Genomic DNA, 17,999 nt, shown 5'->3' on the forward strand with positions numbered 1-17,999 from the left:
AACAACGAATGTAAAAATCTTACAAAACTGTAAATACCTATTTATTCACAGTGTTACTGCATCATCTATTGTTTTGCTTTCTTTTTTAACTTCCTTCTATACATCGTCCACGCTGATGTCATCTGTTTTATTGATCATGGGATCCTGAAAGGCGAGAACTAGTGTACCTGACTGTTTTTAAATGTCTGCAAGATGTCATACATAGGCTGACACGTGACAAATACTAGTCATTCATAACTAGAGGTATCTCTTTTTTCTTATAACATGACCCTACTTTCCTTTTTAACTCGGATGCCTCGAAGCATTTAACAAAAGCTTCCTACATATCCTAAGCACCATCAGGGGGAGACGAGCAGTGTGGGGCGCTGCAGCCAGAGGCAAAAGCGCAGGCTTCGGAAAGCGCCTACCTGGGTCGCAGGACACAGCCTGACCACGTGTCAGCTGTGCACCTTTGGGTAAGTCACCTGACATCTCCAAACCTGGGAAAACTGGAAAAACAATGCCTGTCCCCAAGGTTTTGTGTCAATGAGGTAATGGATGCAGAGGAACCTGGCACAGTGCCTGATCCATAAAAGGCATTCAATAAATGCTACTTTTCTCTCCGCCGAGTCTCCCCCATCCCCCCACATCCCCCTCCACACACACACACACACACCCTCACACACACTTCATCAGTGAGTAAATAAACGTCTTGCTTTAAGCGACAAGCAGTGAGCGTAAGAGAGAGCCAAGTCCTCCTCGCTCCATCCCCCTGGCCCTGGCAGCCTCTGGGCGGTGGAATCCCTGGTTATTTCCTTTCTCAAGGAGGAGATACTATTCTGGTTTGACAGATCCTTTCCTGGACGCAGTCGCAGAATTCCCTGAGGTTCTTATCGTGGCTAATGGATAACAATGCGGAGACTATGGGAGTGAGTAATCACTCTCTCCTGGCTGAAAACTTCCTTTATTGACTTCTCGAACTTCCCGTCAGCGTTCTGCTGCCAAGTCACCCTCTTGTTCTAGGCGACTATTAAAAGCCATTCTCTTGAAGCTGGAAAACACATTTAGCCTCCGACAATAAATCACACTAACCTCAATTACTAGCCACTTGCACGAGCAGACGATTAGGACATCAGGCTATTGGAATACTTGTAAAATTAAAATGGTTTACATGCCTAATGTTCTCCCTTAACCCCTTACAGCAAGAACAGGCGTGAAGGAAGTGTCTTCCCATTGTGCTTTATACAAGATGATGAAGGCGATAGTAGTGTTATGTCAATAAAAGTTTGCGTAGTGTCTGCCATGATAGCACTGTCTAGTCTTCATGGAAAGAGAAACTGAAAGCAAGGCAATAGCAGCTTACTCTGGGGGCTTACTGAAATAGATATCTATCATGTTGCTTAGTGAAACAGTGAAAGCTATCTATTCCATTGCCGTGCCCTGTACCATTGTATCCCAAGCACACAGCACAGTGCCTAGGACATAGGTGGTGGTCAATACATGTTTACTGAGTGACATGAGTAAGTTATCATTGGATTGTATCATGGGGACCAACATATGACCTTCAGTCCCCCCAAAATAAAACACACAATCTCATTGCGTGGGAGCTGTGGCCTCAGCACCGGAATCTAAGGCCCCCATTCTCAAAGAGTAGTGAGACCAACTTCTTCTTGAGGCAATCCTGCTTCCTTTGCACATTACTCTTGTGTTTGTCCCGAGGATATTTGTATGAAAACAGAATCTTTGTTGCTTAGTAATTCATCTGCTCCAGCTGCGTGTGTTCTGTTCCCAATCAGGATTCTCGGTTTTCAGCCTCCTCATGGTTTTTGGTAAGGAGCTCAGTGAATTGGCCAGCTCGCTGCTTTCTCCACCTCTGCGGAACGCTGGGCCCCACGCTCCCACGCACGGCTCCCCTTTCTGTTTCTGTCTTTGTTTCTGTCTTGAGGGTGTGCAGGATTGTGTCACATGTAATCTATCTGCGCTCATCATACAGTGCTCGTTGATGAAGAGAGCGCCATGCCCCACCCCAGTTCCCAAATTCTCTAGCTTCGGGCCAGGGTGGGTTACCCCAAAGCCAGAGGCGGGGAGAGGGTTCTGAGGGCCAGAAGCCAGGGAAAATCACAAAAGCGTAGATGGGAATTTTTTTTTTTAGAGGTAAAAGCAAATAGGAAACTTGATCGCCTATTATGGTCAATTCACTTTAAAGCACTTCATTAATCACACCCGTTTTTTCAATGTCTAATTCTCTTGTGTGCCTTTCCATCCCGTGGACTTGTCTATACCTTTCCCACAGCTGTTTCTCCCATGTCTCACCATTTCTCCAAAAAGGACAATAAACAGCTCCCTAGCCACACATCATCATAAACCCTGACATGGGAGATTACCCCCCCGCTCCGTTTACACACCACCCGGGGCCCATAAACACTCCTCCCTCACCAGTAACCCACCTCACACCAAATTTTCACTTCCCCTTTCCCCTGCTGGGAAGGATACTTCCTACAGGAGCCACCCGGCCACACCCACACACCCCCCTCCCCTTCTGTGCAGCAGGTGCATCTCCCAGGCCCAGGACACCGGGGGACTCCTCACCTGGAAGGCAGTTGCACTCAAAAGTGAAGTCGCCGGTCTGCCGGCAGGTGCCTCCATTGACACAGGGCGAGGGTGCACAGGGCACGTAGGGGCTGTCACAGTGCTGGCCGGTGAAGCCCTGGGGGCACTGGCACTGATAGGAGCCCGGGAGGTTGAGGCAGGTGCCACCGTGCTGGCACTGTCCCGGAACATCACACTCGTTGATGTCAGTCTCACATTTCTGCCCCGTGAAGCCTGGCAGGCATTTGCAGGAGAACTGGTTGGCCACGGTGGTGCAGGTACTTCCATTTGCACAGGGATGAGACAGGCAGGCATCCGTCCACTGGCACAGCTTACCTGGGAGAAGGGGGACAGAGCTCAGTTCTGCCCACGGGAACGGGGGTCGGCCCCATCCTCCACCCACCACACCTTCCACTGAATAGGTGACACCAGGCGGTTACTGCATAGAGAATCCCTCAGCCCTTTGAGTGAATAAAATGCATTGACATCTTTCACCATCTATAATTACTAAATTGACCTCTTGGAAGAGATAAACAAGTCAACAGCACTTCTTTTTCCTTTAAACACAACACAGATGCACACATGTTCTGGGCAACGTTTTACTAAGTGTGGTCTGGCTATCAATGTTGCTTGATGTGTTTGAAGAGGATGAAGAATCTCTGATTCCTTGTATATGAAAACTACACAAAACTACAAGCTGTCATGAGACTAAGAGTCTTGAAAGATAACTCTTGTGCACTCCCCCAGGCAGGAAAGCCCCAGGAGAAGCAGGAAGGCTCAGTGTGCTGAACACTAAGGCATGACTCCAAGGAAGCAAAGCAGAGAGAGGTAGAAAGAGGGAAAAACACTCTCATTTACTAATAAATTTGGTATTCATGTGACTTTTTGTTGTCATTAACTTAAGCTTAAAAAAAAAAAAAAACAATAACAAAAGATGTGAGAACCCCCTGAATTTATAACACTCCAAGTGGTTGTCAAAGTAAACATCCAAGTCTTTGACCCCCATAGGGAAGCAAATGGGGTCATAACAGCTTTTCTAAAAGAGAGAGGTGACATGTGAGCACACAGAAGTGCTTTGCCCATCACAGGATGTAAATCAAAGGGTACAGTGCAATAAAAATGTGGGCACAATGCATAGATCTCATGGTGCTAAGCTGAGAGAAAATGCAAAAGCTACTGCTTTTCTTCCTACTTTTTCTTCATCCCAATGAGAGACATTTACCTACAGGGGAGAGGAGGTTAAAATGGTTCCTTCTCACAACCATGGGTACCAAGCGTTTGCCCACAAATGAAATAGAAGGGTCCCTGAACTTGGCTTCCCATCAACGTGACGTACTAGGGGTATTAACTTCCTGCCTCTGTTTCTTCCTCTAAGAGTGGGGATTAGCTAATAAAGTCTGACTAGGATGGGTATAGGGCCATCACAAAATCAAAAGGGTGAACTTGACCTGTGGCAGACAAAAGTGGCAGGTGTGCAAAGATGACCAGAACCCTGCAGAACACCAAGGAGAAATCCTTTTCATGACAAAGGAAGGTGTTTTAATTTGGGGGTCATTTCAGAGTAGCATTTAAATGATAAAGAAGGCATTGCTGCCCAGGCCAGGTGGCTCCTGGTCGGAGTGTTGTCCTGTACACCACTCGCATTCTCTCCTTTGTTTGTGGCCTGAGAGACGCTTTTTGTCATGCTGATGTATCGGCATGAAAGGGTTGCCAGGTCTAGAAGGGAAGTTTTGTTCAACAACTGAGGCATTTTGTTCCCTGAACCACTTGGTCGGAACTGAATTGTTCAAGATGGGAGATGTTCAAAAACTGAGAGGTTTCACTGTACTCTCTTAACCACCAGATCTCTTCAGCGACTCGTGGCATCACTGCTATCGCAGTCATGATGGAGATAATGGATCATCCCAACCATTTTCTCCCCTTATCAACACCCTTTAATGAAAAATCAATAGACCAAGAATTCCAAACTGATCCAGTCTAGTTTTCTAAGTATGCTTTTTTTTTTTTTTTTTTTTTTTTTTTTTTGGCTTATTAGACTTACTGAATTATTGGTGTTGTTGGGGACAAAATGGTTCTCCTTTTCTCATCTAACTTAATAAACACTTAAGGTTCATTTTGAATAAAGCTCAGACCTACCTTTAACCTAGTCAGATGAGAAACATGTAAGAAATTAATTACAATATATTGTGACACATATTAATAAAATAATAGAACATAGAGACAAACTGCCTACACGACTCAGGACAGGGCCAGGAAGACAGAGTTTTAAATAACATTGGGCAATGGCCAATTATAGAAAAGCGCATTCCCGGCAAGGGGGTGTGCAACATGGAGGCAATAGGAAGTATGACATCTCCAGGAAATGATGAGATGATGGTGTGACTAAAGCTACATGCTTGCGGGGAGGTGGGGCTAAAAAAAAGATGTAAGGCCTAGACTGTGAAGGGCGATGGGGACCAAGTGGAAGTGTCTGCAGCTTACGCTGTGGATGACAGGAACTCACTGGGCATTGTACTCAGGGGACTTTATAAGTGGATTTGCATTTATAATGAAAGGCATGGCAATGTGACCAGTGAACAAGATGGGGAGATGATAAAGGCAAGGAGACCAGTTAGGAAATGGCTGTGGGAGTCCAGGTGGGACATGCCAGGGACCTCGATTGGAGAGTAGAAGAGCAATGGAGAGGGAATAGACAGATGAGAGGGAATTCAGAGGGTGGATTGGGTGACTGAGTCTAGGGGAGATAAGGGCCAGGGAGAGGGAGTTTCTGGCTTGAAGTACTTGGAGTGTACCACAATTTATATCAACATGTTGAGTTTGAGGTACCCGCTGAATTTCCAAGGATAATATGCAATACATAGTTAGAAATATGAGACTGAATGTCAGGGTCAGGGTGGAGCAAAAAAGATGACTACCAGAGTCATCAGCAAGTGATGAAGATGAAGAACAGTTAAAGCCATCCGAAACAGAGATTACCTGGGAGAGCTGCAGTAAGACTTAAAAGAGGTCTCAAAACAGAATTCCGAGGAACACAAAAATGCAATGGATGAGGACAAAGCAATGCAGAAGAAAAGGGAATAATCAGAGTTCACCTAAGTCAGAACAGCCAATGCCCTGAATGTCCAGGGAGAGGAGATTTTCAAGATGCAAGTAATTAATCGCATGAACAGCTTTTCTGCTGGCAACAGTGAGGTGATTCTGGTCCCCAATTCTGACAGGTATACTTTAAATAGTCAAATGCTTCTGAGTATTTATTTCTCTTTCTCCTCTCTTAAAACTCTCTCTCTCTCAAAAAAAAGCTAAAAATAGTTGTCCAGAACATTCCGGTTCCTTACCATAATGTTAAGTATGCACCAAGTTGGGGGACCTTAAGAGCCAGATGTCAAGAGCTAAAAGATGCTAAATAAAGACACATACTGAGAATAGGAGAGTGCGGGCCTGAGTCCCACTGGATACCTGTAAAGCCAACTTGGCAGGTGCACTCATAATCATCCTGGCTGAGCACATGGCAGGTGCCTCCATTCAGACAGGAGGGAGATGCGTAGCAGGGGTGAGTGGTCGAGTGCTGGCAGTCCTCGCCCGTGAACCCCGGAGCACACTGGCATGTGGCTTTCCCCAACATGGCCTGGACCACACATGTCCCACCATTCTGGCAGCGGTTCTTCCCACAGGGGTCTCGATGTTCACAATATTCTCCCAAGAAGCCCTCTGGACATCTGCGTGGAAAAGAGAGTAAGTAGTCCATGAAAACACTTGACTTCTTACAGATAAAAAAAAAACTTACAAGATCATGCATTCCAGCCAAGAAAGCACTAGATTGAGAATCCAAAGGCCTGCAGATGCAACTGCAAAACTGCCTTGCTTGAGGAGAAGTGCTTAGAAAAGCCAACCACACGTTCCCATGTCCTTTTGAGTCCAGGCTGGTGACAGAACACTAGGTGGTGAATCAGCGTGGTCTGCCATGGCCAGTCAGTGGGACTTTTATTGAAAGCAAATTACAACCAGAGATTTTTTTGTTGTTGTTGCATGTACATACAGACTGGTATGGTGTAATAGCACCTTTTTATGCAGCATTGTTGATATTTGTCTGTTTAAATTCCTCTCCTATTTAAAATATATAAAATACCGGACTTGCAGTCAAGATGGTGGTATAGCTAAAGGCAGTACCCATCCTCCCACAACCACGTCAAAATTACAACTAAACTACAGAACAAACATCTTTCAGAATCACCTGAAATCTAGCTGAATGGAAGTCCCACAAGTAGGGATTTAAAGAAGAAGCCATATCAAGACCGGTAGTGGAAATATAATAAATGTTGAAATTATTATTCCTGCAATTAAGAGTACAGACTCCAGAACCAGACCACCTCTATTTCAGTCCCAGTTCCCCATTTATTCAATGAGTGATCTTGAGCAAGTTACTAAACCCTCTTTGTTATAAAATGGATTTAATAATCATGCCTACCTACCTCATCGGACTCTTCAATAATTATAAAGCAATTAGAATGATATCAGTACATAGTAAAACAGCATGCATTTTTTAAAGTTAAATAAGATCACTGGCTCACTACTTCAACAAGAGAACAGTCTTCAGTGTGGGCAGATCTCATTGTCAGAAATCTTTTCCTGATATCTTAAACCTCTGCCTCCCTACAGGTAGCTAAAAATATGAGAGGTCCATACAAAAATTTGTAAAGACATTCATATCAGTACTGTTCACAATACCAAATCGTAGAAACAATCCAAAAGTCCATAGCTGATAAATGGATAAATAAAATGTGGCATATCCCAACAATGGAATATTATCTGGCCATGAAAATGAATAAAGAGCCGATACATGCTACGACCTGGATAAACCTTGAAAACATCATGCTAAGTAAAATAAGCTAGGCAGGCACAAAAGGCCACAGATTGTATGATTCCATTTTTATGAAATGTCCAGAATAGGCAAATGCATAGAGATTTTTAAAAATAGAGTAGTGCAGCCAGGAGCTGGGAAGTGGAGGTAATGGAGAATGACTACTAAGGACTAGAGAGTTTCTTGGGATGGGGGTGGAGTCAATGAAAATATTTAGAAATTAGATCATGGTAATGGTTACACATAACTGTGAATATACTAAAATTACACACTTTAAAAGACTGAATTTAATAGTATGTAAACTATCTTTTTAAAAAATATATATATATTATTGATTTTTCCCAGAGAGGAAGAGAGAGGGATAGAGAGCTAGAAACATCGATGAGAGAGAACCATCGATCAGTCGCCTCTTGCACACCCCCCACTGGGGATGTGCCCGCAACCAAGGTACATGCCCTTACCCGGAATCGAAATGGGGACCCTTCAGTCCGTAGGCCGACGCTCTATCCACTGGGCCAAACCGGTCTCGGCTCTCTTTTATTTTCCTTTAAATTCTGCCTCCCTACAATTTCCACCTATTGGTTATCCCTGTCCTCTAGAACAAAAAGAACAAACCTCTGCTCTCTTACAGAATGCCTTCAAGAATCCAAAGATAGTTGACCCTTTGTTTTCTTTTTTCCAGGATTCATTGGTTTGTCCTATTCCTCAGTATACAATTATTCCTGGCTCAGCCAGCATGGCTCAGCAGTGAGTATCGACCTATGAACCAGGAGGTCATGGTTCGATTCCTGGTCGGGACACATGCCCGAGTTGTAAGGTGAGAGGAGGTAGCTGATCAATGATTCTCTCTCATGGATGCTTCTATCTCTCTCTCCCTCTCCCTTCCTCTCTGAAATCAATAAAAATATATTAATTATGAATGAAATTATTTCTGGACTTCCTCACTATTTTAGTAGCTCTTCCATGCTTAAGATAACAATAATAATAATGATAGTCATCAACATTTTTAAGTACTTACTATGTATTATGTATTTGCTAAGCATTTTGCAGCTTTTATTACTCCTTCACAGAGTATATTATATTGCGATCTGCACTCTGTAGAGGAGGACCTTGAAGTTTAAGTCCTTGAAGCTTAGAAAGATTAAGCTATTAGGTAGCAGAGGCATCAGACCTATCCTGCTCCCCCAACTGGATGATTCTAGTCCATCTAAAACCTCTTTAAAGCGTGGGGCCCGAAATAGAAAAAACAAACAAACAAAAAAACGTAACACATATGTTCTTTCTGGAATAGCACAGAGCTGGATCATCACCTTCTGGACACGATGTTTCCACTACTGCAGCCTGACACTGTGTTCACTTTTTTTTTTTAAAGCCACAAAATACTATTATGTGCTCCCAGATGATTTCCCCCCACACGAACTATTTTTATAACCCATTTCTTTATCCTTTATTTGTACAACGTGTTTCACCCAATACTTTAACCTATTAAATTCACCATGCTGAATCTTTTCTCCTCGTTTTCTTGACTGAGATGCCTCACCCTTCACAACTAGCATTAGTGCCCAGCTCTTCAAACCCAAGTCCCTTAGAGTCTGCGACCTGCTCCTCTGTCCTACTCCTACCAGCTGTCTTACTGCTCAGCATCCATAACATGAACTCTCCAGGTTACAACCACACTCTTGTATACTGTTTCCTATATAAAAACCATCTTTCTACTTACAGTGAGAAACATCATCTTTTCCCTTCTGAGATGTCTAATTTATGATCCTTTCTTCCATCTTTGCTCCAAAGATCTGCTCCAAACCGATGTCCTCCATTTAGCGTCTTCCAAACCATCCTGCCCATCTATGACCCCTCTGACAGCAGATGCAGTGCCGTGCTATGTGCTACATGATGTGTACAGGGTGGCTCTTCTTCCTTTAAGCCACTGCCATGTCTTTCCTGTGCCTCTGTCAGACTCCCATTTGATGCTCTGCGTGAGGTGGAGGGAGAGGAAGGGCATGTCTTGAGACCCTGGTGCAGGTGCCTTGTATACTTATGTACCATTAGGCAACTGGTTCCTATGAACCAGGCAGTCATGGTTTGATTCCCAGTCAACCCGGTTGGGGCACATGCCCATGCTGCAGGCTTGAGCCCAGTGTGGGGTGTGCAGGAGGCAGCCGATCAATGATTCTCTCTCATCATTGATGTTTCTAGCTCTCCCTCTCCCTTCCTCTCTGAAATCAATAAAAATATATTGTTTAAAATATATATTTTAAAGAGCTTACATTTCATATGATGGATAAAATCAGTTTTCCAATCAAGTCTGCTAAAAATTTCCCTTCCAATCCCATACTGCTCTGCCTGGTGGAACACAGGCCAACTCAACCCTAAGAATCATCCTGAGGTATAAGATCAGCCCTCCGTCCTCAGGAGGCATGGCAGGACTACGGACATGGACGGAAAGAGGAAAACTGGGAAAGGGAGACAGCTAGAAATAAAGGGCCCGTGCTTCTCAAGGCAGGAGACCTTTCACCTCTGCAAATCCCTGTTCAACAGGAATCAAGTACACACATACCCCGTTAATCTGAGTGGGAATTAAGACTCGGCCTGAACACAAGGGCTTGAATACCTCTCTTCTTGAGGTGGCTCAGGCTGCTGGAAACATGGCCCACCATGCAAGTTCCCTCACAAATCTACAGTTCTACCACGCGAACCCAGGAGCGCTTTCTCGAAAATGGCCTGCATCTTGAATACAAGTCTACGTAAAACATATTTCTAAAATATAACCCAATAAATCTAACAGCTGCCATTTGTTCACAAAAGGATTTGAGCGCCTGCCTCCTGGAGGGAACAGTCTGCTTAGTTTAGTGGTTCTCTCGGTGACACCCTCCCATTCTGTTCCCCCTTCTCCAGCTCAGGAACTCTGAAAGAGCCCAGTCCACTGAGGAGGCTGGAATTCAGGGAGAGGTGGGGGAAGGGGTTTTCCTGTAAAATAATTCCCAAAACTGACCTGAATGCCTAACAGGTCCATGCAGGAGGCCATTGTCTGATTCCCCCATCAGGGCACATGCCCGGTTGCGGGCTACATCCCCAGTGTGGGGTGTGCAGGAGACAGCCAATCAATAATTCTCTTTCATCATTGACATTTCTCTCTCTCTCTCCCTCTCCCTTCCTCTCTGAAATCAATAAAAAATATATTCCTTTTAAAAAAATATTTTATTGATTTTTTACAGAGAGGAAGAGAGAGGGATAGAGAGTTAAAAACATCAATGAGAGAGAGACATCAATCAGCCGCCTCCTGCACACCCCCCACTGGGGATGTGCCCGCAACCAAGGTACATGCCCTTGACCAGAATCGAACCTGGGACCTTTCAGTCCGCAGGCCGACGCTCTATCCACTGAGCCAAACCGGTTTCGGCAAAAATATATTCTTAAAAAAAGAGGTGCACTCTATCACTGTTACCATTCAAACACACACATGAGGAATGAAGTGAAGGGGAGGGAGAGAGGAAGGGAGGGAGGGAAGAAGGAAGGGAAGGAGGGAGAGAACAAGGGACTCCGCCTAATGGAACCAGAAGGCTTTCCAGCGGAAAGGATGCCCACGCAGCCCCCCTCGGTCAGACAGATGAGAACCAGACCCCGGCTCTCACATGTTACCCGCAGCCTGGATTCGTTTACATGTAGCCACTTTACAGATTTCAACGGCCTTGGGGTCTGAATAGCAAGTCCAAGCTCTCCCTGGCAGTGGCTGCGGCTCGGCATCGGTCTCCCTAGTAATGCAGGACAGAAAAAAAATGTGTCCTTTCAAGCTTCCCGAGTGAATAGCCACTCGTCCTGAGAAAAGCCGAGAACGCTGTAGCGGCATGTCAGCTCCGAGCTGACCGGCCTCTGAGCAGGAAATAGGCCCCCTTCCGAAGAAAAGCCAGTGTTCTCTGTCCTTGTTCTCTCCACCGAACGTTCTGTATCGGCAGGGCGAGCCCACATGGCAGCCAGGGCTGTGCTGCAGCTTTGCCTTTAGCCTTTTTTTTTTTTTTTTAAGCGAGGATTTGGTCATTAAACAAAATAAAACAACAAAGCAGAACCCTACTGCATACAAGGAGAAGGAAAAAAAAAAGAGAGAGAGAGAGAGAGGCGGGTTCTACAAAACAGCTTATTTCCAAATCATGCTTTTTTAAAAACTATACAGAATGTGGAACGGAGGGGGAAAAAATGTCTCATGTGGGTTGCGTCGGCCCTGCAGCTGCTCCTCATTAAAGATCCTCTTTACTCCCTCTGGGCTGGTTTCCAGCAGAAAATTCTTTGCACAGAACGCTGCTTTCAACCCACTTTCCTCTCGCTCTGGGCCTCCTGGCCCCCCAGTCCGCAGTGGCAGCATGCCCTGGCTGAGCTCTAGAGGGGGGAGCGGTTGTTAAGGTAAATGAGGTAAGGGCAGGAGGGAAAGAAAAAAAAAAAAAACATCACAAAACCCAGAAAGCAAATTAAGCATTGGTCAGTAACAAAGGTCCGCAGTTTGAAAGGGCCCCACATCGGCCTGTTCTTTTCTGCGGCCGTAATGCCAGCTTCGTTTCCTGCTCCCCCTGTGAAAGCAGATAAAAATAATTGCTAACAGCCAAGGCTGACTGTAACCAGTGAAAGTTGCTATCGAACGTTTCATTCCCAAGGCTCTGGCTGCAAACTTCTAGATGCCTTAGTCTCAAGTCTTCTTCGGCGGCCATTCCTGAGGCCCAGCCCATCCGTCAAACCTCACATCCCCCTCCTCCCAGTGCCTCCAGTTTGACATCTCACCAGACTGTCAGCTTGTTCATTCAGTAACTCTGAGTGAAGGTAACTAACGGGGTTATGCTAATTACTGACATTGTGTGTGTGTGTGTGTGGGGGGGGTAGGAAAAGAAACATATGCATGAAGATTTGAGTTCACTTCCTTCCTGGTGAAGAAGGAAGAAAAGGGAGGAGCTCTGTCATGTGGACTTCGTCTCTTTCTTACTCCCACTCACCCCCTGCCTCCCCCCAGCCCCCATCCCAAATACACTATAGCTTACTCAGCAAGAAGGAAAGACAAAAAGAACTAAAAACAGCCTTCAAGTGTAGAGTAAGGACTGGTTACTGGGCTGATTTGTGGTAAAACACGCTTTCCAGGGCTTTGCTGGTTGGATGTAAAGAAAACAAAGACAAATATACCCTCAACACTCTCTCTCTCTCTTTCTCTCCCCTCCCTCCCTCCCTCTCATTTTTGTATGCATATGCACACACACACAACGTTTTAAGCACAACTAATAAACACTACCCAATACTGCAGGACAGCCCATTTTTCTACTATGTAAATTCGGCTTCCGGAACAGAACATTTCTGCTTTTCTTGTAGAGGTATTTCAGAAAATGTTAATCTTGGTTCCCACATTAGGCTGAAAGCTTCCAAATTAAAAGTTTCCCACAGGAAAAGAATTTCACGGGGAATTGTGAGGCTGGGAATCATCTGAAACACCACCCCACTTGGTGTTCCTGTGTTCGGCTTTTTCACCTCCCCCTACCCCTGTCTGGATAAAGCAGTAAACACACGCTGATTTTTAATAAACCCAAATCCAGAAGCTGCAGCGGTACAAGCTTTAAAGCTGTTAATTCACAGCGTCATTCATCTTCCTCAGAAACTACGAACTCAGTCACAGGAATTTGCACATGCCCGCCCTTATCTTCCCGTTTACAGTCTGCGCTCATTTATCAGAACCCAAAAGCTCAACTGAGCGCCCAGTCCCTTCCATCATCACTGGGGAGACTGGGCAAGGGCACACACACAGGTGCTGAAAAGCCTTGTGTTGCTGTTCTAGCAGGAGGTGGTCTTTCTCTGTTTTCCAGCACACAGTCAGTATCTTACCATATTTCACTGCTCTGAACCCTGAAAGGGGAAAAAACGTCTACTTGTGATTAAAACACAGCAAACATACTCTAACCATACACGCTTAAAAAAGCACCTGGGCCGAAACCGGTTTGGCTCAGTGGATAGAGCGTCGGCCTGTGGACTGAAAGGTCCCAGGTTTGATTCCGGTCAAGGGCATGTACCTGGGTTGCGGGCACATCCCCAGTAGGGGGTGTGCAAGAGGCAGCTGATCGATGATTCTCTCTCATCAATGTTTCTAACTCTCGATCCCTCTCTCTTCCTCTCTGTAAAAAAATTAATTAAAAAAAAATATATAAAGCACCCGGTGCAGTAATAGGCAAAAATGAATGAATGAAACTAGTTGTTCCCAAGCCTCGCGCTGTACAGTTATGGTACACACTGCAGTCTCTTATGGGATCTGAGCTGCTGATAAATGTCACAAGGCTAAAAATGACTGATGAGTGCATAAAAGATGGTCTGGGAAGAGATGCACCAAATTTAAAATAGCAGGGAATAGACCACTTCATTAAGTTCATGGAGGACTTTTTATTTTATTTTTTTATTTTTATTCAGGTATCATTTATACATAGCCTCTCAATACGTAAATGCCTGTCTTGCTTCCCCAGCTCATGATGCTTAACATGGAGGAAAGAATAAGTGATAGCCCATAATTAGAGTCTGCGTCTGTGAGACTAATGATGAACTCTGAGAGTCAGTGTCAGCCTTTGCCTGGAAGGAAATGAGTCAACATTTCATTAGTAATCAAGTCTGTCCGTTTTTTTTTTTTTTAAGTGACCCAGAAATTCAAGGCTGTGATATATTCAATATGTGATAATTAGACATCACAATCACTACACACAAATAGGACTACAGCACAAAAATTAAACTCAAAGAGGTTCTTGAGGTACTTTTCAGGATGGCTGAGGTTTCGGAAGGGGCGAGTTGCCCAGTACAATAATTCCTCAAGGAGATGTGTCCGGCTTACACAACAGGAACCAGCATTTCAAAATCTTAAAGGGACAGGTGGTTAAATGGCTAAGGCTCTACATGGTCTAGGCAAGAGAGTCATAACCAGTGTCCAATGTTTTCCATACAGTCTGGTTTATTCTGGATAATTGAGGGTTTTGGATATGTACTATATAATCAGAGGAAACAAGCAGTAAAAGACATTAGCTAATTTGGGGTGACCAAAGATTTGGCTAACAGATGCTTACTCTCTCTGAATCCCTGAACTGGACTGGACCAGGCCAGGGATATGCTGGGCAGAAGAGACTTAAAGTTGGGATGCTCGAACTCTCAGTTAAGACAATGCACTAGGTTGTGTATGAAAACTGACTCTGTCCTTAGTGTTTCTGCTTCTCCATCACTCCTCCTACCCCAGACCATTCTTCTTCGTGCCTCAGAGATGCTTGAGTTCTGACTGTAAACGATGTCCACAAGCCTACCTGGCTGCTCTGTGCTGGAAGCAGAACAAGAATCAACAGTCAAGTCCAGAAAGGTCTGAGAGGGAGGCAGGAGGTGGTGGTTACTCCAGCTGCCCTCTCGCCCGGCTCCCAGGTCTTCCCCTCATCCCTCACTCCAGACATTCTGTCCTCAAGCCGTCCAGCCAACATGTGTTAAAGGAATGAGTTTTTAATCACTTGTTTAATCCACCTAATGGTTTTGTAAACCTCACACAACCTGAAGTATAGGCAGAGAAGGCAACCAAGATGTAGAAAAGTTTTAAAACTATGTCATTAAGAAGTAAGTGATGAAGATATTGGTAATGATTTTTTCCCCAGGAAATGACAGCCCTTCCACTTCCATCATTCTTCCTACCCACCTCCTAAAGCATCGTCAGTATTTTCAGATTTATAACTAAGTTACCCACTAAAACCCCTCTGATTTTACTAATAGTTTTCTGACCCGCAATTGCTCCCTTGTCTGAATCGCCATAGCTCATAACATCTGTGCTGCTATATTGGGTATTTACAGATGGATTTCATTTCATACATACATGTATGCCTCATCTCCCCAACAAGATGGCAGGATGGCAGGGGACTGCCACCATGTCATATGCCAGAGAACACAACATTCGTCATCAGACACTGCCAAGTAAGTGTACTTGTGACAAGGAAGTCAGACAGCTCAGGCCTCTTGGGTTTTCCTGTCTCTTCACAATCCCTACCACAGTGCTCAATCATAGTGGCTAGCTCAATAAATACCAGTGTGGTGAAAATGAAACATTTCTTTGAAGATTTATAGGTTGAATGTTTATGTGTATGCCCCATCCCAATTTATATGTTGAATCCTAATCCCAATGTGATGGTATCTGGAGGTGGAGCTTTTAGGAGGTTCAGGTAAATGAAGCCATGAGGGTGGGGTGCTCACTGTGGGATTAGTGCCCTTATAAGTAGATGAAGGGACCAGAACTTCCTCTCCCCACCATGTGAGGGTATAGTGAGAAGGCGGCAGACATCTGCAAACCAGGAAGAAGGTCCTCACAGAGAACCAGCACCTTTCTGATCAAGTCAGCCCGCACCTTAATCTTGGACTTCCCAAGCTCCAGAACTGTGAGAAATAAGTCTCTGTCATTTAAGCCATCTAGACTGTGGTTGTAGCAACCAGAGCTAACTAAGATAAAGAGAGAGGACCCTGCAGTTCTTCAGACTCTATCTAACCTTCAATGTTCAGGATACAAGTTTATAGGTATAGCAACTGTGGGAAAGTGGCCGAATCTGAATAGATTCAGTACTCTGAATGCTAGTGTTCTACATAACTCCTAGCCAGGTTATTTTCTCATTAACACCTACCTTCTCCTCCGGATTATATGAGGAAGAAAACTGGATATAATATCCCAGTAAGATGTGTTCACTGAGAAATACCACCCGTCACTTAAATAATACGCTTATTCGTCTTTGCTTTTACTTTTCTTGTATAAAGGCCTTTTCATAAAGATCCCAGAAGGACCCTGTTTAGGAGAGGAATGTTTTAAACAGAATATAATTGCCACAATAAGGCAAGGCTGAAGGCATCAGCAGAAGAGTCAGTAACACCTATTTGGACTCAGAGAACAGTGCTGGGGAAGACTACTGACATGGCTAAATGTAGAGAACTCTGGGAAGCTCCCGAGGCATGAGTATTCCTTAACGTAAGGTGTAAAGTAAAAAAACAACTAAGACAAATATGAAAATAAAATACGCACATAATACACACACAGAGGGGGTGAAGGAGACACTAAAGTTCATTCCCAGCTACAAAGCTCCTAGGGGCAGGATGTTGAAAAGAGGCTTAGTGAAAACCTCCATCACACGCTAACATTTAAGGTAGCTTCACAAAGAAAACAGCCCTTGGAAATGTCTTGATAATTACATTTTTATCACATTCTAAGAACACCACCCTATGCATTCAATCTGGCGAGTCTTGATTAAAGACGGACAGCAAAAAATTTAAAATGAAGGATTTAATTAAGCTACTCCAGATCCTGAAAGAGAAATATTTCTCATCCTGCTTAGCCACACACACACAAAAGGGGGGGGCAAAGAATTCCTACATGAAATTAAGGGTGCTGACATGCCACTATGAAACAATAAGAAAGAAACTTTACATAGGATTATGGTTAACCTGGGGACTGTGTTGAAAGAAGTCTAGCTAAACTCACATCTATTCACGCCAGGTTTGCAGGACAAAATTAGTTGATTTAATGGACTGGCAGTTACCCAAGACAAGCAAAAGGATACAGGCAGAGCCTATAAACCATCTTCTTCTACTCTGCCATCTAACAATGATAGTTATAAAGGTTCCAACCAAAAGGATAAGGATTAGTTAAGAGAGTATGGGCATTCTGTTGTTATATATTGATAAGAAGCTGATAATCAAGATTTGTTTTATGAAAAATTCCTGAGGAACGCTTCACATATTTGTTAAAGGATGTTTCAAGGATATGTGTTCGTTAGAAGAATGGCTTGGGAATGGTACTATTAGAGGACCGACCGCACTTCCTCAACAAGGAAAGCCTTACATCTGTAGCTCACATCTGTACATCTGTAGCTCACTACGCAAATGGGAGGTGCTATGTTTAACAACTTGCGACTTTGTGGTGGCAGCAAGATTTACCAGAAGTCATTTGAATCTGACCTGACTCAGTTTCACAGCTGCATAAAATCTGTCAGAACTTGCTCATCTTCCATTAGGAAAAAGAAGGGAGAAGTTTCAAGTTTTTCAATCTGGTTTTCTCGACTAAAAAGCATTTTAATTGCCAATACCCTGAATCCTCACCTTCAATGCCCTCTTCTTACATTTCATCTGCAGTAATTTCACTGAGATTTCCAGTCAAAGGCCACTTCTCAGAAATGCAGCATTAGCTGAGCCTGGTCCACTTACACTCATGTAGCTACAAGCAGGTTCAACACCCCTCATCTTCTGCAAGCTGCGTAGGCCTACCTAATGCTACTGGCTCTATTTTAAAATCAGGAACTCTATGCAGTAGAGTTTTAATCATATCCCCCATCTGGAAAATTACCGTTCATGTTCTTTCAAATGTTCTATAATCCCTTTACAGAATGTGGTTTGTACTATCACTTTAAAATAGGTAATTCTGTCCCATTTTACTGATAGGCAAATTGAGACTCAGAGATTCAGCACATTTGCTAAGAGGTCAGCTACTTAAGAGTTATGTGATCTTAGGAAAATTATTTAACCTTTCTGAGTTTCCGTATACTCACTGGTAAAACAGGGATAT

At 44.1% G+C, this 17,999-nt stretch overlaps 1 protein-coding gene across 1 annotated transcript in view; it reads right to left on the reverse strand.

Annotated features, from left to right (window-relative positions):
- NOTCH2 (notch receptor 2) overlaps nt 1-17,999 on the reverse strand; it is a 132,251-nt gene that overhangs the window by 70,967 nt on the left and 43,285 nt on the right. Inside the window, exons 3-4 of the mRNA XM_084866370.1 lie at nt 6,025-6,284; nt 2,569-2,904 (exon numbers count right to left, since the gene is read on the reverse strand). Coding sequence (XP_084722496.1) covers nt 2,569-2,904; nt 6,025-6,284 — 596 coding nt within the window. The remainder of the gene's footprint in view (nt 1-2,568; nt 2,905-6,024; nt 6,285-17,999) is intronic.

This window comes from Pipistrellus hanaki, assembly GCF_964339955.1.
Source record: "Pipistrellus hanaki genome assembly, chromosome: 18".
Lineage (NCBI taxonomy): Eukaryota > Metazoa > Chordata > Mammalia > Chiroptera > Vespertilionidae > Pipistrellus > Pipistrellus hanaki.